The sequence below is a fragment of the Aphelocoma coerulescens genome, assembly GCF_041296385.1.
Source record: "Aphelocoma coerulescens isolate FSJ_1873_10779 chromosome Z unlocalized genomic scaffold, UR_Acoe_1.0 ChrZ, whole genome shotgun sequence".
NCBI classification, from domain to species: Eukaryota; Metazoa; Chordata; class Aves; order Passeriformes; family Corvidae; genus Aphelocoma; species Aphelocoma coerulescens.
Window position 1 is genome coordinate 30,997,094 of NW_027184085.1, and position 23,218 is coordinate 31,020,311.

Sequence of the window (23,218 nt, forward strand, 5' to 3'; positions counted from 1 at the left end):
CCAAAAAGAAAGAGATCTGATGGTTTAGGTAGATGGCAAGTTGGATATGAGTCAACTTCATGCCCTGGCGGCCAAAAGAGCCAAATGTGTCCTGGGATGCATTAAGCACAGCACCCAGGAAGGTGCCTCGGTACAAGGATATCAAACTATTAAGAGTGTGTCCAGAGAAGGGTGACCAAGGTGGTGAAAGACCCTGAGGATAAGGCATTCAAGAGCAGCCAAGATCACTTTGTTCACCTTGGAGAAGGGACGGTTGAGGATTGTCCTTTTCAGAGACTACAGCTTCCTCACAGCAGGCAGTGGAAGAGGGTCTCTCCTCTCTGGTGACCAGCAACAGGACATGAGGAAATGGAATGAAGATTCATCAGGGGAAATTCATACTGGACATTAGGAAAGTGTTCTTTATCAAGATGGTCACTGGAACAGGTTTCCCAGGGAACTGGTCACAGCACCAAGCCTGTCAGAGTCCAATGAGTGTCTGGATGATGCTCTTCATCATCTGGTTTAGGTTTAGGTAGTCCTGCAAGGAGCAGGGCATTGGATTAGATGATCCTTATGGACCCCTTACACCTTAAGACACTTGATGTGTCTAAAAGGAAGACAAAGGATCTGTCCCACGAGATGAAAATGGAATTTACATACTGTTTACTGGTTTTGTTTACTTAAAGAGAAACCTGTTTCCTTGAAACAAGTATTAGTTTAGCAAATCTTGTAATCCTGAAGATTTAACAAGGTGACTGTAACATAGGTGTATCTTTTAATCTTTGTAACTCAAAAGTGTAGCCATTGACTTGCTGGCTGCTACACTAATGCAAGGCCAGTGGGAGGTAAGAATCAGGCCACCAGATGGTAAAGCATAAATTCATGAATGCATTATGCAGTTTGCTTTCTGAATGTTGCTTATCCAGAAAGAAAGAAACAACTTATTTTCATTCTTTTTAGATTATTTAGAGTAGGATTTGGGGAATTTTTTAATCACTAAACCACCTTTTTTCAAACTAGCATAAATTGTTTCATTTCTTCTTAAATTTTTATTTTTAAAAGCTTGACAATTCAGGTCATCAAAAATATTTAAATAAAAAATAACATTTCAGAATTTTCTTTAGTTTCTTCAGATATAAGGTCTGAATACAGACCTTTTTTATAGGATGTTGCTTGTAGAACAAAGTATTTTTATAGTTCAATGGTGTAACAACAGTCATGTAAATTTAAACTTTTACTTAACAAGGTGTTCATAGCTCACAGAGGAAGAATTTCAGTGTGATCCCTACTAATTTACAGAATGGCGTAAATCAATATTAACATGAGATTATACAGCAACTAGTCTGTAAATATCAATATACTAAAATAGAACTTCAGAAAATATTTAGGGGTGGTAGCAGTAAGAAGGAAGATTCTTATTTGGTGTGAGTTGCTGGTTTTACCTTTCTTTTCTGAGAAGAATATCGATAGAGTTTTTGTCATATGAACTAAACGTTTATGACAAATATGAGATAAATAAATGTCTTTTCACATGTCTTACACACAGGATTTCCAGATAGTTACAGTGGTAAAATAAGGGTCCTGGTCTAAAATCAACGCACTTTTAAGATATCAGATACATCTGCAGATTTTCTGTTTGACTGTACTAAACCCTTGCAAAGGTCTCTGATAATAAATCTTAGATTTTAAGGTACTGATAAAATTATTCCCTAGAAAACATCCGGTTTGCTGTAAAAACATTTTGTTTCCCTGAGTTCACCATACCACACTTTGTGATTCTAGTTGTTATAGAGGACCTGACACTCAGAGTGGTTAGCCTCACTTTCTCAACCCCCTTGACACGTGTCAGCTGTGGCTCCACAGATGCGGCTGTTCATACTTTTGTGCCTAAAATGTTTTTCGGTGCAGTGGGACCAGGTGCATCGTGGGACAACGAGCAACAGGACACATCCAGCACTGCTATCTGCACAGCCAATGTGTGCCTTGCTATCACTTAGCGCAACTGACTCAGCTTGCAAGCTTTGCTTCTTAAAGAGGAGGGGGATAAAAAAACCCAGAAATATTAAGGGGGGGGGGGGGGGGGGGGGGGGGAGGAATGCACTTGCCTGCAATAAAACCTGTCAGATGAGTGGGAATACCATTCACACTGTACTTATGCTCCTATTCGTTAGAAGGAGTGACTTTTTCTCTTTTCTTTTTTCACCTTCTTCCCTTTCTCTTTTCCTATTTATTTTCCTAGTCCTTCCTTTCATTCTTTTTCTTTTCCCTTGTCCTTTTTCCCCCCCCTTTTTTTTTCCCCCTCTTTTTTCGCCTCTCCTCTGGCCCTCCCCCCCCACGTTCCCGAGGGACACGGTGTTCCCAGGCCCCTGCTGGTCGGGTGGCGCAGTCCCCGCCGTGCGGGGGCGCCCCGCGGCCGCGGGCATGCCGCGCCTCTCCCGCACAGGCACCGCGGTGGGAGGGCCGCGCCGCGCCTCTTCCACCTGCCCGCGGCTTTAAAGTTGCGGCCGGGCGGGACACGCGATGACTCGGGTTGCGCTGTGCCGGCCGCAGCTGCCGGGGTGCGTCGCGGTCTCGCACACGAAGCGGGGCCGGTTTTTTTCCATCGGCCCTGCTGGCCTGCTGCTGTCTTTCCCGGGCGGTCGGGGAGGGGGCGGTCGGGGCTGCTGCCCCCGGGAGATGCCCATGCCCGTTGCGGGTGCCCCGCGCGGCGCGTCCGCCGTCCCCGGCGCTGCCGCGATTCTCCGCGCCTCTGCGCCCCGGCAGCGGCCGGGCGGGCGCGGCTAGTGCCGCCGTCGGCCCCTGCGGGGCGAGCTATGGAGCCCGGCGCTCCGCCGGACCTCCGCGACGTCGAGCAGAAGCTGGGGCGCAAAGTGCCCGAGAGCCTGGCGCGGCCCCTGCGCGGGGAGGAGCTCCCGGCCCGCCCCGCCGCGGCGGCCCTCGGTCCCCGCCGCCGCCGCGCTGCCGCCCTGGCCCGTCTGGAGACGAAACTTCAGCTCCTGAGGCAGGAGATGGTGAGTAGCCGGGCTCCGGCCGCAGCCCTTCCGCACCGCCGCCTCCCGCTCGGCAGCACCGGCCCCTCCGCGGCAGCGCTCCCGGCGGCGGCGGCCCGAGCCGGGACCGCGCTCCCTGCGCCTGCCGGCCGGCCCGCCCGCCTCAGGAAGGAGGTGCTGCCTGCCTCCGGGAGCAGCAGGCGCCGCGCATCCATCCCCGGTGGGGCCGGGCGGCAGCGAGGGCTCTGCTGCCGGCCGGGAGAGCAAGAGGCCGCTCGTCGGTGCGGCGTAAGAGCGAGGGACTTGGCGGCTCTTTTCCTCGCAGCGGGGCAGTTCGCCGCGGACTCGCTGTTGGCTTCTGTTCCTCTGTCAGCTCATTAGAAGTACTGAAGGCTGGAGTACCAATAAACGAAATAATGCACTACTCTCCCGGTGTTGTAACTGCATTTTCTGCATTGCACCTGTTTCCTGCTCTTGAGTAATACCTAAAGACACACAGGATATTTTCGGGCTGAAAATTTGGTCTGGAATTCAGGGACTTGATTGCTGGACTTTAGTCTTCAGAGACTTAATTAGTTCCAAACAGGCTGCAGATGATGCAGAGCAATTCTTGAAAAAACAGCTATTTATAGTTTGGTTGAATGGTATATTTTCTTTTGCCAGTGGCCTGTGATGGGCCTATGCTGTATGTAGTTCAGATCTTCTAACTTGTTTACTGTCTTAGTGCAGGTGTTTGTCCTACTTTGTATGTCACCATCTCAATAAATTTATTTTACCATAAAATGATGCCATAAAACTGGCTTAATTTTTTCGAAGACAAACCAAAAGGAAACTCTTTGCAAGCAAGTGACCGAATGATTAGTGAACACTCACAGCAGATATGATCTTGACAATGCAGGGTACCTCAGATACGTGAGCATAGATATCTTCCATTTTTATTAGGGTGTAATTGTTATGTGAGGTCCCAAAAGACACTTTTAATAGCAATCCTTTCCATAGCTCCTGCCACAAAGCTTATTTGAAAATGGAATGAAATTTTAGCAGTTTGGGATGGGGATTTTTCTGGCAATGTGTTGAGATAACTTTATGCAACAATCTTGGAACTCAGCCATTTACAGCAAATAAATCAATATCATTCTATGTGAATGAGTGCAGTGCCATACCACAAGTCCCTCTACAGTGCAACATATAGGTACATATATATTTAAGTAAAAGGTGTATGGGTTTGTAATGTTTTTTTAAAGAACGAGTGGGCTGGGCAAAAAGGGAAAGAGAATGGATATTTTGAGAATTAATAGCCAAGATGGTAATGTTAATCTTCAGGTGTAACTTATAAATTACACTTGCTGTTGTATGGCTTCATATGATGTAAGAGATCTTCACAAATCAAACTATCAGTGTACTCTGTGGAGATCCTTTAGCTCCCTTTCAGTACCTAAACCGAGCCAAACAAGAAGCTGGAGAGAGGGACTTTTGACAACAGCATGGAGGGACAGGATGAGGGGGAGCAGCTTTAAACTGGAAGAGGGTAGAGTCAGAGATGTTAGGAAGGAGTTGTTTACTCAGAGGGTAGTGGGGCACTGGAACAGGTTGCCCAGAAAAATTCTGAGTACCTTTGAACTTGTCTTTTGGAAGATGTCCCTGCCTATGGCAGGGAGGTTGGGACTAGATGATCTTTAATGTCCCTTCCAACCAAAGCCATTCTGTGATTCTATGATTTTAGGGTAATGATCATGGGGAATTTCAGTTTTAATATTAAGTAACACACTGTCAGCATATCTCATGCATTTTTTTTTAATTTTAAGCTTGCACAGTGGTTGTAGAATGACCTGCAGGTGGCTTATAATGTATGGGATGTCAGACTGCAGAGGAAGCAAATAAGGCAGCCAGAGTTCTTGGCGTGACTGTTTAGACATGTCCAGATAACTATGCCTAGTAAGGGAGGGGGACCCAAGTGAATTTCCCCTATCACCTTTTCCTTTCAAGTTGGTCTCAGACCTTCACCTGCTTCACACTCACAAATTTCATGTCACGCTCTTCTTCTGCCTCTTCTTCCTCCTGCCATTCAGTTTCTCTTTTCCCTCCCTGCCCTGAGCACAAACAGTCTTGATGTCTCCTGTTTGTCACTTCAATGACTGACTGACTTTTCATATCTGAACTAATTTTTCATGCTAAGTAAGAGGAGCTAAGTTACAATCCTCTTCCCATTTGACTTCTGGTCTGTATGTGCCCATTAAACCACTGATACAATGACTAATTGTGGAGTATTGGTACCCTGTCTATACTTTTTTCATGCTCTCATCTGTCTTCTGTAATGCAGAACGTGAAAATGAAATACCTTCCTGAGGTTTTTCTCTAGTCTCTAACGCCTTCAGGATTTTCCTCAACCCTAAGGGTTTCTTCAGCTTCTTAACTTGTCACTTTCCCTCTGCAGTGTTCTTTGTGAGACTGGACATATTTTATAAATTTAAGAACAATATCAGGTAAAACTTGTGGCTCTTTTCTCTGCTTTTTTCTTCTTTTTTACTGAATATAATTTCTAAAATGGAGCCAAAACCTCTATTTTCTTATTTCACACCTCTTTCTAGTGCATTATTCTTTGGCTTTGCTGCAAGGCGTAGAAGGTCTTGGACATGTAGAAAAGTAGTCTATAGCTACTGCAGTGCTAAACATGCAAAAAATGGAAAATACTAGAAGCTTGGAAAACCAAATGTTATCCATTAAACTTTTTTTTTCTGGTTGTAGTATGGTGGAAACTTCTACAACCCGCTCAACTGAATTTTGGCTAGACCTATCTATGCTTTTTTTGCTTGCTTGTTTCAGATTTGAGACAAACTTTTTGTAGACATATAAAAAACAAGGTTATTCAGGCCCTTCTTTTCTAGTCATGTATAAAAGAGGACAGTATTTGACTTGGAAATGCTGCGTTTGACTGTGAGTTGCAGTACCTGACAGATGGTGGGGTGTATGTGGTGACTGTCCATCTGCTCTGTAGAGGACCTGAGGCTTGCCCTTGCTCCTTCAGATCCTTTCACTGTTCGCAGTGGTTCTTTTTACCTCAAGCCTGATTTTGCTAATGGTCACTGGACTCACACACACAGAGTATCATTCTTGAAATATGGACCTGCTTGGCCAGATCTACTTCACTTTTCTTATCTTGCATTTTCCCCTGAAGGCCATGGTGGAGACTGCATTGGATCCTGAAAACCTTTGAGTTACAAGGCCATAAAGTAAGAGGAGAAGCAAGATGTACTTTTCAGTGTGGGTCAAAACACTGTGCTCTGGTCAAACTCGGGTGGAATGAATATCTCCCACTATCTGATCCTTGATTCAGTATGAAATTTGTCAGTGTTATTGTTAAGATCTTTCTTCCCATGGTCTTTTGGGTGGAATATTCCATTGGAGAGTTGATAATAATCTGGCAGCCTTTTCTCTAGTATAGCATGCTCCTGAGGTCACCATTCAACACATACACCTTCACTGCAGTAAATAATCTCTGAGGCTCATTCTGCAGCCTGAAATGATACTGCTTCTAAAGCCTCATTTCTCCTTCACAAGGTCTGAGCTTACTCTAAAGGAGATTTTCTTTAACACCTGAAGGAAGAGAGTGGGTGTTGTTTTCCTTTTAACTAAAAATTTTTACAAAATCAACTCTTTGATGCCTATTTGCAGGCTAGAAATTTAGACACAGTATAGTCTGCATTACATACAGTAATTAAAAAAAAATATTTTGCTTAAAAATATTTAAGGCAGAAAAGATAAACTGTGTTTTGGAAGTGAGGGGTGGATGGCAGTGGTGGGACTTTTAATGAGATTCCTTCCAGTGAACGCTGTTGTTAGTGAATACCCAACTGGGTATACCGAGTGCAGCAGTTTTTAGAGTGAAAGATAAAGTAATTGAAACAATCCTATTTCCAAGTAGCTGAGCATGTCAGATTTAGGCTATAGCTATTTGAGATAGAGGCATATTCCTATGCTAACTCAGTAGATTAGTTTTCCTCTCCTTTGTTCTCCTAGTTCTCTTTTAGTATAACTATTTTTTAAATGCAATTAGCATTGATCCCTGACAAAATGAAGCTGGAATTAAAGCAAATGTCATCATTACCATGGCAGTCCTTCTTGGTGTTTTTGATGGTTTGTTCTATTTTCTTTATGCTTTTTTTATTGGTTTTAGGTTGTTTGTTTTTTAACCATCCCTAGCACATTAATGAAGGTGCAGGTTGGAGAGCAGAGCTGTTGTAACCCTATTCTACCAGCTCTTAAGAGTCTGACCAACTTCATATTTGCTTACATTTATTAGATTCATGGTTGTGGGGGGTCTACATTTATTAGTTTCTTTGAAGGACTGATTTTAAAATGTCTACAACTGTGACTTGAAATATCTCTTTAACACATGCTGTAGGTGCAGGCTGCTACATTCACTATTTTGTATGATAACATCAGTTGTCTTAACTGAAGCCAAGATTTGGTTAGTGTGCCTAGTCAGCAATGCAAAGCTGTGTATCAGATGCTGGTTTTCTATTAGATTAATTGTAATTTTTGCTTAAAAGCTTGACTGAAGATAAAATCTTAAATATAAAATTACTAGTGGCTAAGCCTCAAGCCTATGCAGGAGAGTTTGATTAACCTTTGTTTCTTCATGAGCCGTTATTCAGTGACTCCCTGAAGTGAGACTCGTAGAAGTACAAAGAAGGCATACAGAAATAGAAATCAACTTGTTTCCCAAAGTCCTCCTGAAGTTCACTGAAAAAGGTGTTAATCCTGGATCTTGCTAGCGAGTTGCCTCCATACACTCCAATTTGCATGATGGAGTAGAGGAGTTTGTACTTTTTGCATATAATGCAGATTGGGCAGTGATAATAGGATACTCACGTTAAAAGGGAATTTTAGATTGATCCTTAGGGAAAATAATCAAATTTAATAAGGAAAAATTGCAACCTAATTATAGTACCAGCACTTTGCCAAGTTTTCCATCTTTTAAGATCATCTCTGGAAGGATGAGATGACCAAGGTTATTTAAATTAATGCATATTTAAACATATGTTTTGACTGGCAAATCTCACTCAGTGCCTGGCGGAAGGATTTGAATTGTGGAACGTCTCCATGTTGTACTTGAGCAGTGCTTATGTCTGTTCTTATTCATCCATAGCAGCTGCTGAAGGGTTTAAGTCCCCAGGAAGTACAGATGAATATGTGCTTACATTATTAGCTGCTGCATGGCCAAGAGCCCATGAAGCATTGCTGATACCTTACCGAGAAGCATCAGTGTGAGATACTTCAGTACACATGCATCTGTCTCGTGTGAGTCATCACAGTGGCGTCAGGGATACTACAGTCAAGACTTCCAGTTAGACTGCCCACGTACTGTGAGACTTTTGCCAGCCTTTATTTCAGAGAATATGTATTATAATTTCATGATTCCTTCCTGTTTACTTTTTCAAGAGTAGAAGAATCATTGAGGCTGCTTTTTGAAATCTGATTCCCTACAATTTGTAATGAAAAGGCGTGAATACTAAACCACTTCTGCACAGAGTTGTGCAGTTTATGATAAGCTTTAGCAAATAGATTATAACCTTTCTGATGAAATCAGCATGGCTTTCATAGAATAGCCTGGGGTGGAAGGGCTGTTCCGTTAAAGGGACCTCAGAAGACCATCTGGTTTCACCTTTCAGGGGAAAAGGAGTCTGGGTGAGATTATCAAGCACCCTGTCCAATTGCGTCTTGAAACTGCCATCAATTGCATCAGCCATGTAACTGGGGAGGTTGTTGTTATGATTGTCTTCACTGAAAAAAATTTAACTTGTATTAAGATGAAATGTCTCCTGGTCATGTTTGTATCAGCCCAAATTATTGGAATGGTGTGTTGAGATACCCCTATCCCCAAGACTTCTCTAGGGAGAAAAGACCTAACTCCTTCAGTCTTTCCTCATATGGCAGATTTTCCAGCCCTTTGATCATTATAATTTTGTGTGGATGCTTTCTTTTTTAAGGTTACTTATGAGAACAATAATATGAAAGCAACTTTTGTGTATGAGCAGGAAAAACTTAAAATGCACAATACCACATACATTCATTAAGTAGAGGTGATGGCAAGCAAGTGCATTTCTACTCTTCAATACTTTATTTCTCCTAATAGTAAATGGTTAAAGAAAAAGATTGCATTTTCAATTCATCTTTTAAAGGTTACAAGATTATTTGTCTGTTCTCTACCCTCAAGGTCAAAACGTATCAAACTTTCCACAGTGGACATGTTTATTTTCTATGTGTTTCATTTCTGTCCGTGCCCTGGAAGAGAGGCTGGTTATTGGAATCTGAAGCAAATGAGGATGAAGTTACAGGAGTAGAAAGACAGAGGATCTGAGCTGTTGAAAAGTAATTGGAATTCAATTGAATAAAGTGCAACTTCTCTCATGGATTTAACTTGCATTTATGAGCATGGAAGTTATATTTCCTATATGTAAGCAATTCCAGGAGGTGGTGCTCAGTTTACTGTTTGTAATGATGAGGAACTCTGGTCATAAAATTATGGACAGCCTCATAATAGAAGGGAAACTTTTTTGTTGTGAAGACAGGCTCATAGCGTTTGTTATCCAGTCCTTACTCTCATAAATGTGGCTTCTAATTATAAGCTTTTTCCCATGGTGGAAGTTTGTGATAAGCAACTGGAAGCAACACTAATCTGGAGGGTGCCCAAGACAAGTGACCAAAATACATCTAGAAGGTCTGTAAGCCATCTTGTATTAAATCTTTGAAAGGTATAAACAACATAGTTCCATCTTTCAAGCTTTTTCAAATCTAGAAGGATTATGGGATGGTCATTTATATCCGAAGTCACTTGTTCTGTATTCAAGTGCTGCGTCCCTCTGGTGCCTGCCTGCACATCAGTGTATGGAATATAATGTGCCTGAGGATCCCCCTCTTTGAAGTAGCTCTTAATGAGGTTTCTCTCTTTCCATAGAAGAAGATAAGGAAGGACACTAGAGAGTATATAGATGTCAGGTAAGTAAATGTATAAAGTCAGCTACTCTGTTTTGTCAGGATATGCAATCTGGCCTAGAGCTTCCATAAACATGAAGAATAGCATACTGGCACACCAATGCAACCCTGACCTCAGCAATCCAAACCTTTTGTTTCCCCACCAACCTAGCCTTTCATACTTAGGTTTGTCAAGAGAATGGTATGGCTCATTTCTTAATTAACAGTAAACACAAACTAGCTAAGCTGCCAGAGAAGTTATCCAAATGTGTCGTTTGCTGTGCTGTACAATAAACTCCTCTCAGTGCTGTATGGCTCTGCTGGGTGCAGTGCCAGATGAAGTGAAAGCATTCGTGACTTGAAAGCAATGGCTAATTGCTATTTAACTACTGGGGGTCTCAGATTTTATAAACACTTTACTGGCATAATTTGTGATTTTGTTCGCTGTTGTTAGGTATCAGCTGCATTCATGACTAAAGTGCTTCCAGAAGGAGAGCGATTTTACTGCATTCTGCTTTGGATATGAAACCTACCTCCCTCTAGATACAGAAGGAAACACATCCAAGAACTATAATGCAACAAATGCATTGAGTGTTTCCAAGCTCCACAAGGTAGAAACAAAAATAGAACAGCTTGGTTGCTTTATATTTTTCTTTTTTTTTTTGTCTTCCTACAGAAGTTCCATTGGTTCAAAGAAGTGTTATATTTGAGATACTTGCACTGCTTTTGTTAACTCAGACGTTTATGAGATATAGCAAACATTGGATTTCTTAATATTGAATGTTTGCTGAAAAGATTTTTTTAACTTAAAAACTTCAGACTCAGACCTTGATCCTTCCAATAATTATAAATGACTAGAAAAAACCAGTCCTGACACCAAGGAGGAAACTATGAAGCATTTCTGTGTAGAGAGGAGTAGGATCTGTATTGTTTAGCCACCTCTTTAGAAAACTAGTGAAAATTACTTGCACACTCTGCCTCTACTGAGCCCTGGTATGGCCATATCTGGAGTGCTGTTTGGGGATCCATTTTGGGCTTTCCAGTTTAAGACAAGGAACTGCTGGAGAGTTGGTCCAGCGGAGGGCTGTAAAGATGATTAGGGGTCTGGAGCATCATCTATCTTATGAGGAAAGGCTGAGGAAACTGGGCCAGTTTAGCCTGCAGAAGAGATGACAGCTGAACAGGGATCTTATCAATGTGTACAGCTGTCTTAAGGACAGTGTCAAGAAGATGGGACCAGACTGTATTCAGTGGTGCCCAGTGACAGGACAAGGGACAAAGGACAAACTGAAATACAGGAAGTTCCATCCAAATATAAGGAAAAGCTTTTTCACATTGAGGTAACTGAGCGCTGGAACAGGCTGCCCAGAGAGGTTGTGGAGTCTACGTTTTTGCAAATTTTTAAAACCTGCCTAGACTCCATCCTGTTCAACTTGCCATAGCAGTGGTGGGGGGATTAGATGATCTTCAGAGGTCCTTTCCAACCTCAGCTGTTTTGTGATTCTCTGATTCTGAGTATCTAGTGTTCTTCCTGGAGTGAGATTAATATGTACCTTTTTAAGAGTGCCTGGAGAAGGCCTGTTCCAGCCACATTGAAAGGGTGGAGTTGTTCTTTAATTTGGCTGCTAATACATACCATTTTCTTTGGTAGACAAAGGCAAATGGTGCATGTTTAGAACAAAGTACTTAATAATAAAACAGTGTCAGTGTGGGGGGGTTATGTTGCTTTTGGTGTTGAAGAATCCTTTCCATGGGCAGGCAGGTTTTCTGACTAATGGGATTTAGATGGGTCTGCACAAAAACATGACAACTTGGAGAAGTCATTCAAGGAGTCATTGCAAACTTCAGACTATTTTTCTAGTTTTCTCAAAACTATACAGCTATGAGAGGAGCAAACATGAAGCCTGAATGATAATTTTTACAGGACATTTCCTGTTCTGTGACTTCAAGTGCATTTTGCCTTCACAGGGCTATTTCAACCACTGTGACTGTTAATGGCTTGTCCACATGTCTTGGCAGAATTGTGCAGTACTCTGAAATATTTTTGTTTCAAGTGGTGTTCTGTGGCAGGGTTCTAGTGTTACAGGGTCTGTAGGAGAAAACTGTAAATCCTGTCACAGCAGAGGAGAAAGCCTCCTTCCAAGGGAAGAGCATAACTACTAGCATGCCAAAGCAAGAGTGATTTTCTTCAAATGCCTGTGGAATTTACATCCTCCTTTGTTAGCATCTACCACTGATTGCTGTGTCTGGGGCAGGGCAGTGAAGGCATGATTGCTGTTTTCCCCATAGCCAGATGAGGTAGCCATCTGTGACAATAACTTCATAAAGTTACTTATGCATTGACCAGCACAGAGCATCAGTCCACCCGTTTCAGACAAGAAACAAAACTCAACCAAACCTATGATCTTTAATCTTCTGTAATTTCTGTCCTTCATTTTTATTAATTTGTACTCTGGTGAAGTTTAATAACAAAATTACTTAAGAAGAGCTGTAACCAGCCCTTTTCAAATACAACCAAACTCTAGTCCAAATCTGCTGTGTTTTCCTTGACTAGTCTCTCATTTCCCAATAATAACCCTTGGTTATTCACAAAGGCCATATTTATCTTTTCCTAGCCATGTTTTGCAAGTCTTATACCTTATTTCTGCTCCCCAGCTAGCTTAGTAGCTTGTACTTCCTCAGTAGAAGAAGAAATGGGAAATGTAAGCAATGACCTTGATTCCTTCCCAAGTTACTTATACCTCTGATAACTGCCTTGATAGCTATGATTAATATTCTTTGCTGAACTACAATCATGCCAGAGTGCCCCAGTACTCTTCTATGTAGAAATCTTCGCTAAGAACAGGTTTAAGTATAAAAAGAGCAATATGACATGAGCTAGAGTAGGAGAAGCTGAGGACTGGACTATATGGTGTGGATAATAGTTATTGCTCAGAGAAGGGATCAAATAATATGGAAAGAAAATATTACCTGGAGTGCCTGGTTTTGTCTTGAAGTTTATAGTTCATTACTGACTACTCTTGCTACCTTCTCTCATCCATTGCCTAGAAATAGGATGTGTCTTTGTTTAATTGTTAGTATACATTGATAATCATGCCTTGTGACCACCAGAATGAATTGCTGTTGTGTGTTCTGTAGGAAACAAAGGGCTTCATGGATTTTTGAGCCAAAAGGGCTCAAAAGCCATAGATGGTGTAGTTCTTAACAGCGTGCTTGGCTTGTTGTGCTGGCCAGTTTCAGTATTTCAGCTTGCTAGAAATGGTTGTAGCCTCTTGTTTCCTTCTAGATTTTTAATCTATAGTTCCCAGATTCAGGTTAGCTGCTAGCTGTTTGATACCTTCTTACTGGATGAGAAAGAATTGAATTACTGAATTACTTAATTTTTAAACTTTTTATAGATACCTGGAAGTTTGAAAGGCTGTTTTAGTTCAAAAGACTCAAAATAGTCTGAAAGACCTCAAACTGGCTAGTACTTTCAGAGAGATGTAAAGACTGTGTAGGGACCATAATTTAGGAGAATGATGATTACACCACTGAGGAGATTTGGATGAAGTTTTGCATTAAAAAGAAAAATTAAGCTGAATTTGAAAGACATGGAACTTCAAATAGGTCACAAAGTAAGCATAAAGATAACAAAACAAAATCCCCTTATTTTTTAAGATACTGGCTCATTTTTATTCAAAAATTTCCAAAATGTTTAGCCTGGAAACATAATGCTCATAATGTTTTAACAGGGAAAAATCCCAATGATCAGCAAATCACTTTCTAGCACTATTAAAGCATTTTTAAGCGGACATATGATCACATGTAATAACAAAGCTGTCTTGAAGTTCTTTTTTATTCATATCCAGGTAAACCTTCAGGAAATAGGATGGCAGGTTGTCTTTACTAAAGATTTGGTTGTTAGATTAAAAATACACTTTCTGTAGGATATATCCCATCTCCGGGAACACAGAATTGTTTCAAACAGAATTCCATTTTGAATTCTAGGGAGATTTGGACAAAGATATAAATTTTTTGTAATCTTATGTGTCTTTCCAGTGGTATTGTGAAAGCAGACTTGAATTTCAAGAGAGTTCAGATCTCTCGCCAGTGTTAGTACTGTTGTATCTCATTTCTGATTTAATGAAATAAGTTGGGTGGTTTGATGAGGTTTTTAATAGGGTTTGGGGTTTTTTTTATATTTTATAATGTTTTCAAACTTTGGTGTTATCTCCATAAAAGCAGTGTTTTCAAACTTTGGATACACCTGTAAGCAAACCCTATTATCTTCTCTTATTTTAGTTTTATGCTTTTGTGTATACTTACACAGTGCCAGTATTAAAAGTAATTAATTTAAAAGGGATGAGTGCTATTATATTTTTTCTTTTTTTTTTGCATAGTGTTTCTAAGACTATGTTTTGGTCAAGACAAACATATATAAGGCAGAGAGTGAAATCCAGTGAAAGAAAAGAAATCAGTTATGTTCTTGAGCTGCAGTGCTGTCTCATGTTGGTCAGAAGACACACGCAGTCCTGCATTGTGTCTGGTGTCCAGAACACTTCACGATGATGCTGTGGTCATCCATCTGCTGTAACACTTTTTGACACCCACAGCCGAATGTTACGGCTTCATATTGACCTGAATGTTTGCAGTGGAGTTAACTTGTCTGTCAACAAATGTGAGTCCATATTATGGATTGTTCTGGACATGTTCACCTTTGTCATAGTAGATACATTTCTAAGGTCGGATGATGCTTTTATGACAGCAGTGTGAGATATTTGGAAACATTCAGTAAAACCTTCAGCAGCATTAGTTGTTTTTCCTCTTCTCAAATCCCTACATTTTCTCACTTCTCCCTTTCATGTTAATTAAACTAAACTTTTAAAGAGTCAGGATTTTCCTTTTATAGTTTTTCATCCTTCTGAGACTAGATGTTTCTCTCTCCTAATTCTGTGGTACTTCTATATTTAAAGAGCTTATCTAATATTTGTTTTATTTGGACAGGAGGTGAGGAAATAAGAACTAAACTAATTAACTTTTTTTCCCCCTTCTACTTGCTCTCAGTTGTACATCATGTTTCTTTTTAATGATCATTGTCAAAAAGACCATACTTGGCAGATATTTAAATAGTCTCTTTTTCACCATAAAATAAAAAGATGGCCAAAAAACTTAAACAAACAAATAGAAGTATACTTTTCCCCCTGGGAACTTTTTACTACATTTCAGCATACAAGATACCTCAAACAGTATGATGTTAAAAGAAAAAAATGTACTCTACTAAGCAAAGGATTCATCCTAATCACTGATGTTTTATTATCAAAGGTGTTAATGCACTTGGCAGGCTGCCTACACACACTCCCCAGAAAAGGACCATGCATGTTTTAAGGAAGTGAAAAAAGGCCTTGAGACTCACCTCTTTTTTTTTTTTTTTTAAAAGGGATAATATGACTAAATAATTGCACAACTTGGTGGTATGTATTTTCCTGTCAAGTATAAGGGAAATCAATTAGTATGCATAAAATTAAAATATTAAAATAGGGTGTTGTAAGAGAAATGTAAATCACCAATACTGTAATTTCCTGTATCAGATGATAATCATATTAGCATAATATTTTGTTCATATATTTGCAAGAAATATCCTTGGGACCTGCTCATTGAGTTACTTACTCTCATTGCCTACTGAACTAACTTGCTGTGTCATGAAGTTGCTCTGCCTCCTAATTATTCTGGTGTATTCTCCTACATTATTCTGGTGGTGGCTCAGACCTGACCTGCCTGCTTCCTTGCTTTAGGTAATGGGTTGGTAAGCTCTCCTTACAGGAGAATAGTTTTATCCTTTTATGGCTGATGTGGAATCACAAGATCTCTCTTTCTCCTTCCTAGTTAAATGTTACTGTGCTCAAACCTGTGTTACATAACTGCCAAATTTTACAGATGGACCTGTGGAAATACTTATTCTATGGACTTGGTGAAGGATTGCGGTGGAAATGCAGCAGCTTGAAACAGGACAATGAGACTGGGCTGGAGCCCCTTTTTAAAGCAGCAAAGGGTGCAGACAGAAATTGAAAACTTAATGACTATGCACTTTATGAGCTGCTGGGAGTTCAGTGATTGTAATGAATGCTACGTGAAATGTGATATGAAGGTTTTAACAATTTTGGAGTCTTCAAGAGTATAAGAAACCTCTTGCAAAAGAAGTCAAAAATTAAGTGATTACAACTTCTGTAGTCTGCCACAATATTCAGGTCAGTGTAACTTGCTCACTTTGCAGAAAGAAAGTAGATCAGAAAACTGTAACTACAAAGCAACAATGGATCACATAAATTTAGCTTTTATATATATATATGTTGCTTTTGTATGTGCTCCCTCTTCTCTGAAGTTTACTACAAGCCTAAAAACCAGGAGAGAACAAATGGGAAAATGATACAGCAATATGCTATAACACAAGTCCATGCTGAAAGGAAACCAGATACAGAAAAAGCTGTCAATCTACATTTATCACTGTTAAATGAAATATAACTTAGCTAAATCAGTGTGAGGTAAATCACAGTCAGAGGCACAAGACATAATGATGAACATTGCAGCACCTACCTTGACTCTGACAGTCTCATCCTCTGCCAGGCTTTGGTCCACATCTCCATTATTTTGAGAGAGCTCATGTACAGTTTCAGTCAGGTTGGTTGCATTAGTTTGATTATTGTGGTGTCTGAATTGACCAAAGTTAGTTGGCTTTGCTGTGGAGTGCATGTGGCACATTCCCACAAGCAGTTACTCTTCCACGGGTGCATAGATGATCCCTTCCAGTTAATGACAGTACACTTGTGTTCTTACTCTGTCACATAAAACTCCCTGCATTTTTAACAGGAGATGCTGAAGATTATGTTTAAATTCAGAAGTCAGCCTAGGCATTCTAATTTTTTCATCTTGATCCTGAAATACCATTGCCTAAAGCAGCATAATTATCTGAAGAAACCAATGCAAACACCTTGAATCAGTGGGACAATTTAGAAGCAGACAAGAAGTTTAAAGACATGCACATGCATATGTTTTAATTTAAGTAGGATGTAGCTCCTGCACAACCTACTGTGTGTTAAAGTAGGTGTCATCATGCTGTGTGTTAAAGGAGCAGACATTATCTGTTATTTGTGGTTTTATTTTATTTTAGAAATGTTAAATGGAAAAAAAGAGAGCATCTCTTTTACTCACTAGTGTTGAGAAGCTGTTGTAATATCACTTTGAGCTTGCTCACCTTCAAATGGCATGCTTCATGCTTTGTGATGGTGGCTTAATAAACAAATCCTGTGCATGTCACCAGACTTACCCTGTTGTAACATGTTAGCTTGATGACTCCAGTTAAATAATGCTTGAATTCCCATATTCTGAATTTTGGATTTTGAACTTTGATAAGTTGCTTATAGTATTTTTAGCTTGTTATGTATATGGTCTCCCAGAATTAGTCAATGAGGTTTTATTGACCAGTTTTTATCCTTACATATCCTCTTACTATATTTGTATCTTGATAATACTTGAGTAATTCAATATTGCCAACCAGTGTTTTATTTTATTTTCATCACTTTCATATTTTGCCTCGTAAATTAATTTCTGTAGTTCCTTTAAAAGTTGTTATTCAGTGTTTGTATTAGCAAAGGTAACACCAGGAGAAAGTGGAATAAGGTTAGCTTTTTTGAAGAAAGAGACATCTCAGAATGCAAAACAAATTATTATTTAGACATTGATTTTTAGATTTTTTTTTTAATTGCATCTCAAATTAATTGATGGACTGTACTGTTCTATGGAAAGCTGAGGTAATCTCCCTTTTAAAAACAAAAGGGGAGGTAGGCATAGCTGGCAAGCTCTTTATCCTGTATGATATGGGAAATAGAAGACATTGAATAGGAAAGCAGAAAGCTGGCTCTGACACATCCTAAATGGAAACAACAGTTGCATTAATACTTCTGAACCATAGTGGTCATGCACACCTGTTTGGTATGGAAAAGTTCTCCTGGTTTGAAATTCTGTTTGTAAAAAGTGTGATAGAGATGGGTGTGGTAGTGTTTAGCAGTAGGTGGAATTGGCTGTAGTTAGTTTCATCTAACTTCTCCACGTTTGCTATCTTCTGCAAGACTTCCCAGGCCTGAGCCTCTGAGGGGCTTTCCCAGGACTATTGTACTTTGCTACCGTTTCCTTCCACTTATTGTGGAATTTGTATCCAAACTCAAGATGTTTTAGACCCCAGATTCCAGAGCAGCCAACCCTAGATGTATCTTGAGATCCTGAGCAGAGCTTCTGATCTGAGTGACTTAAATAGCTCCCTGAATCCATTAAGTTGTAAGTATAAGATTTTGTCTCTTGTAAGTACTTACTTCACCTCCTGAAAGAAATACCTTATTTAGATTCATTCACTTTTTTTCCTTTTACTAGTGGACTCTTTACAGCACAGAGCATAAAAGTGCTGAGAAAAAAATGAAACTGAAATCATTTGAATAAACTTAGGGATATCTTTTCCTCAGATCACTTTTTATGGTTGCCATTAATATCCCTGCAGAATTCCTGTAGTTAGAAGAAGCAGCATGTGAATCTAGGAATTTAAAAGAAAGTAATCCACAGGAGGAAGCTAGAGTTTCAAACAGCTTTCATAGATTAGTAGGGTATATTTAACAGAAATTTTAGCTTTGCCATTTCTGAAGGGGAAGGTGACCCACTGTGTTTGAAACTGATTGGAAGCTATGTCTGCAGAGCATGCAGCAGGAAAACACAAGGCTGTTTTGCCCAGTTGTGAGTACATGTGTGACTTTGATCCAAAAGCTAAGTGACCAGGCTAGGGACAGCTAATGCACTACTTTGGGTGACTGCCAGGAAGCGATAATTGTCTTTGTTAGCAGTCCTGGCCACTAAGTTTTATTCTAAAAGCAATAACCTAGTCAAGTCCTTTCTCAAGAACACTGAATTATATATAAAAATAGCATGCTATCTCTTTGCATATATATATATACACAAAAGCCCTTATGTTTGTATATACATAAATTCCCTTGAAGAAATTATGACAGTATTGTACATATTATTACAGAAGACCAAAAGAAAGGAAGAAATACCTTGTTAGAACAACAAGTTTGAGAGGGAGGCACAGGCAGGTGTTCAGTCTAGTTATTCCTTCCAGATTGAAGATCTGGTTCTGTCTGAATGCTAATCTGTGCACTTATGCTACCAGACCATGTTACTTGAAAGATGCTGTCACTTTAATTTCATTATTTTCTCTTCCTGTGACTAGCTCTTAATGTTAAACATTTAGTATTCTTCCTGTGATCATCACTATTACAAATATACAAAGCAAAACTAAGCAAAAATACGTAAAAGTTAACCTGTAACAAGAAATTAGTTTTTTCTCTCTTGTCACAAATCATTTCCTTTATACACCGTAAGTTTTTGTGAGGGCTGATCCATAATAACACACACCTTCCTTATGGTGGCCCTGTGCTCTAGCTTTAACTCAAAGGCAGCTATAAAAACTGTTCTGAAATACCTCTATTAGCTGTAATACACTATATAGATTGTGCCTGAAATGCACCTGTTACTGTGCATAGCAAATGGAGCTGTCAAGCATGGTGAGATTTTATTGTATTTAGTCCTGTTAGCTGAACCATCTTGGACTGAGTTGTTTACTCCAACGACACTCCAATTTGTTTACTCCAAAAACTTCCAGGGTAAATGAGTTGCAGCTACATAAGTGAGTAAAAGCTAATGTCTTTGTTTGTGCTAATGCAGATAAGGGGCAGAAAATGTCATTTTGACATTTTTGTGTTATCAAGCAGATGATGAAGTAAACCATATTAAAGAAAGATGACATTTGTTAAACTACTATTTAATATTTGCTTTAGGAAAAGCACACTCTTGATATGGGAGACTTGGAATGACATGGTAGCTAGGAGTAGGATGACTCTGGGACTCAGGAATGCAGAGAATTGATTCCAGTAAGGCTATTCCACAAAAATGCTGAAGCTAGTGGTGTATTCCGAGAATAAATTTATTTCCTGTGAACTGAGTATGAATATATGAGATGTCTACTTTATCTAAAAGGGACTGCTTTGTTTCGGTCATATTGGTGCTAGTTCTGTTAAACATTTCCTTAATCAGTCTTTTGGGAAACTTGTCTCCAAGCATGTTTATATTCAGCAAGTTGCTGAAGTCTGTAGTTGCAGTTGAGAAGTTGGGTAATTTACTGCTTTCATGACAGCCTAGTTGCCGAGCAAATGGTTTATAGTGATTTATTGGTAAGAGTAGAGAAATTGGCTTGAGCAGGAGAACTACAAAATGGTCAATCTGTTTTCATAACCTCACTCCTGAAACAATGATAGATGGGCAGTGTTAAAATTGTGAAGTGTAGGTAGAGCTATTTTGCACAGTGCAATGTTAGCTGTGTTAAATCTTGTGATATTGGATTGAGAATAATTCAGAAGTCATTCTGGGGACTGGGGAAGGAAGCTGGGAATACACATGACAAATACACAGGCATTCTGTTACTGGCAAAGCTTGAAATGTCTTTGCATTGGGTTGTCCCTGACCAGTAAGTGAGCACCCACCAGCTGCTCACTCACTCCCCTCTTCTCTTCCAGTGAGGTCAGGGGAGAGAATTAAAAGAAAAAAAGTTGGAAAAACTTGGATTTTAATAAAGACAGTTTAAAAAATGAAGGAAATAAATTAACAAGTGATGCAAAGTCAGTAACACACCGTCTCCCACCAGTAGGCCAAGCCAGCCCCCAAGCAACAGCTTTATAGGAAAGATCAAAACCACAGATTTTATTCCTGGGCACAGCATTGTATGGCAAGAAATAGCCCTTTGGTGAATGCTGGTCAACTGTCCCATCTCTGTCCACTCCAAACATCTTTCTCAGTCCCAGTCTACTTGCTGAGGGTGCAGAGTGAAAAAGAGAAAAGGCCTTGATTGCACTCACTGCTCAGCAAGAGCTGAAACACTGGAGTGCTACCAACATGGTTTAGTCACAGATAAGAGGACAACACCGCACTGGCTGCTAGGAAGCATCCCAGCTGGATCCACTAGCAATCTTCTGCAGTATCTAAGAGAATAAAAATACATTGAAATAACTTCTGAACAACTGTACGAGGTCAGTGTAATCTGGGATCCTGAGAAGATGACATTTGAGTATGGAAAGAATCATGTTCAGATTATATTCTTAGAAAAACAAGATACAGTCTCTGCTTCCTGAGAATACTGATTCTGTTCCAGTCCATTGTGTATGAACAATACAGGTGCTATTTTTCTGTACAACAATTGTAGACTTGGACAACTGCATAAAATATCTATTGTCCAATGCAATAGATCTTACTTGTTTCTTTCTTTATTTCTCAGTTGACTGAAGACTTTCAAATTCTCCATATGGCACAAAAAACAGTGGCACAGATTTTTTTTTTCCAATACTTAAAATGTTTCAGATGAGGAGAAGGAAGCAATAAATATAAACCTTAGGTCTCAGCTTTATTTGTCAGCTGAAGTGACTTAAAAACTGGCTTGTATAGTTTGCCTGTTAAGGAAAACATGATGTTTAACTCAAATATATCTGTGAAATCCAACACTGTAGTATTCCTCTGTCCATTACAATTAACGTGTATGTGTCAACCATCACACCTGAGAAAGTAGGAGTTTGTTCTTAATGTCCACTTTTATTTAGTTAGTTACAGCAAATGCTTGCTCCATATCTGTAATAAGTGGTTGACTCTGAACTTCATCACCTTCATCTAATATGGGTTTAAAGAACTGATATTTACAATTTCAGTAAGTTCCGTATTTTAACTCTCAGAAATTTACATGGCAGATTTTAATGTGCACTTAGGAGTAGTGTGAGTAAAAGTTGAATATCCACAAGCTTTTTTCCAAATTGTGCACATTTGAAAATTTTAGCCTGCCCAAGTAGGCATAATAAGGATAACTTGGGGTGAACGCCTAGCTGTCTGTAACTGTAAGTAGCTTAATTGTAAATAGAAATGGCTTTGTGTCTTGTTTCTTTGATTAGTGAAAAGCTATCCCCTAGGAGTTGTCATAGCAGCTGTGTTTCTCATCTAAACAGCATTTACCAGTGTGTGTACAAGTCTTGTCACTGACTAGCATTCCTGTTAATGGACTGCTTAAGTGGGCTGATCAGGTTCCCACCTGACCTTCACTGAAAGTGTAGCTATACTTTGGGGTTTTTTTGTTTGTTTGCTTGTGGGCTTTTTTTGCTAGTTATTGAAATAAATTTGTCCCAGATATGAAAGCTGGATTTCTTTTGTGTTTTCTTTTAACCCATTCATTGCCTCCATCATGCTCTTTGGCTTGATTATGAAAAGACTAATTTTTTTAATTACTTCTGCCTTGTAGGTTAATCTTCGAGCCACTGATGTGAAGCTTATGCGCCAGCTCCTCCTCATCAATGAAAGTATTGAATCAATCAAGTGGATGATAGAAGAGAAAGCCATTGCCAGCCGAGGCAGCAGTTTGAGTGGAAGCCTGTGCAGCTTGCTGGAAAGTCAGGAGACATCTCTCCATGGCAGCTGTAACAGTTTACAGGACTGTAGTGATGGACTGGATGGAATATCAGTGGGGAGTTATTTGGACACCTTAGTGGATGATGTCCCCGGTCACCAAACCCCTTCAGATATGGACAAGTTCAGTGATTCTTCTGTCATGGAGGACTCACAGTCTCTGCATAAGCATCCCAAAATTGATTCTGATGAGTACTACTGTTTTGGTTAATAAGAACAAGTTCCAGTGGGACACAAATGCACTTGTACTTATCCTTTTTCTTTGCTGCTATTTTATTTCATGTGCAAAACCCCCAAAGTTCTCTTGGAAGGAGAACATGATACTTCAATTCTATTGCATAACTTTTCTATTGCTTCTAATGCATTTTCTCATTGATGGGTTGGGCTTTTCTCCTCCTCCTCCCATTTTTTTTTCTTAATTTATTGTCACCTTTTTTTTTTTTTTTTTTTTTTTTTTGGTTTTGGTTTTTTACAATGCTATATTTACAAGTCTGTAAGAGCGGTGAAGGAAAAGCTGTATCTTTAAAATTAAACATCAGGGAATGAGAGCAACAGTTTTGTATTTGTTGTCAATAAAATATCTTCTGATAAATATATGTTGTCATAAATTTTCTTCACTACAATGTTTGGCCTTTCCAAAGACACTGTTCTTATTGAGCCTTAAATCTGAATCTTGAAAATACCTCTACAAAATAATTTTCCTTTTGTAAGAAATTAAATTTGATTCTGTTAAGCTGTCTTCATTTGAAATACAA

At 39.6% G+C, this 23,218-nt stretch overlaps 1 protein-coding gene across 1 annotated transcript; it reads left to right on the forward strand.

Annotated features, from left to right (window-relative positions):
• Nucleotides 1-2,462: 2,462 nt before the first annotated feature.
• LURAP1L (leucine rich adaptor protein 1 like) lies at nucleotides 2,463-23,218 on the forward strand. The gene is made up of 2 exons (XM_069002284.1): nucleotides 2,463-2,993; nucleotides 22,300-23,218. Exons 1-2 carry the CDS (start codon nucleotides 2,796-2,798, stop codon nucleotides 22,672-22,674), a joined length of 573 nt encoding a protein of 190 aa, XP_068858385.1. The 5' UTR covers nucleotides 2,463-2,795; the 3' UTR covers nucleotides 22,675-23,218.

Bases quoted from the DNA above. Each gene is read 5' to 3' on its own strand.
- LURAP1L (XM_069002284.1), top strand. From the start codon at position 2,796: ATGGAGCCCGGCGCTCCGCCGGACCTCCGCGACGTCGAGCAGAAGCTG. The intron at 2,994-22,299 runs GTGAGTAGCCGG...TCTGCCTTGTAG, and splicing joins AGCTCCTGAGGCAGGAGATG to GTTAATCTTCGAGCCACTGA.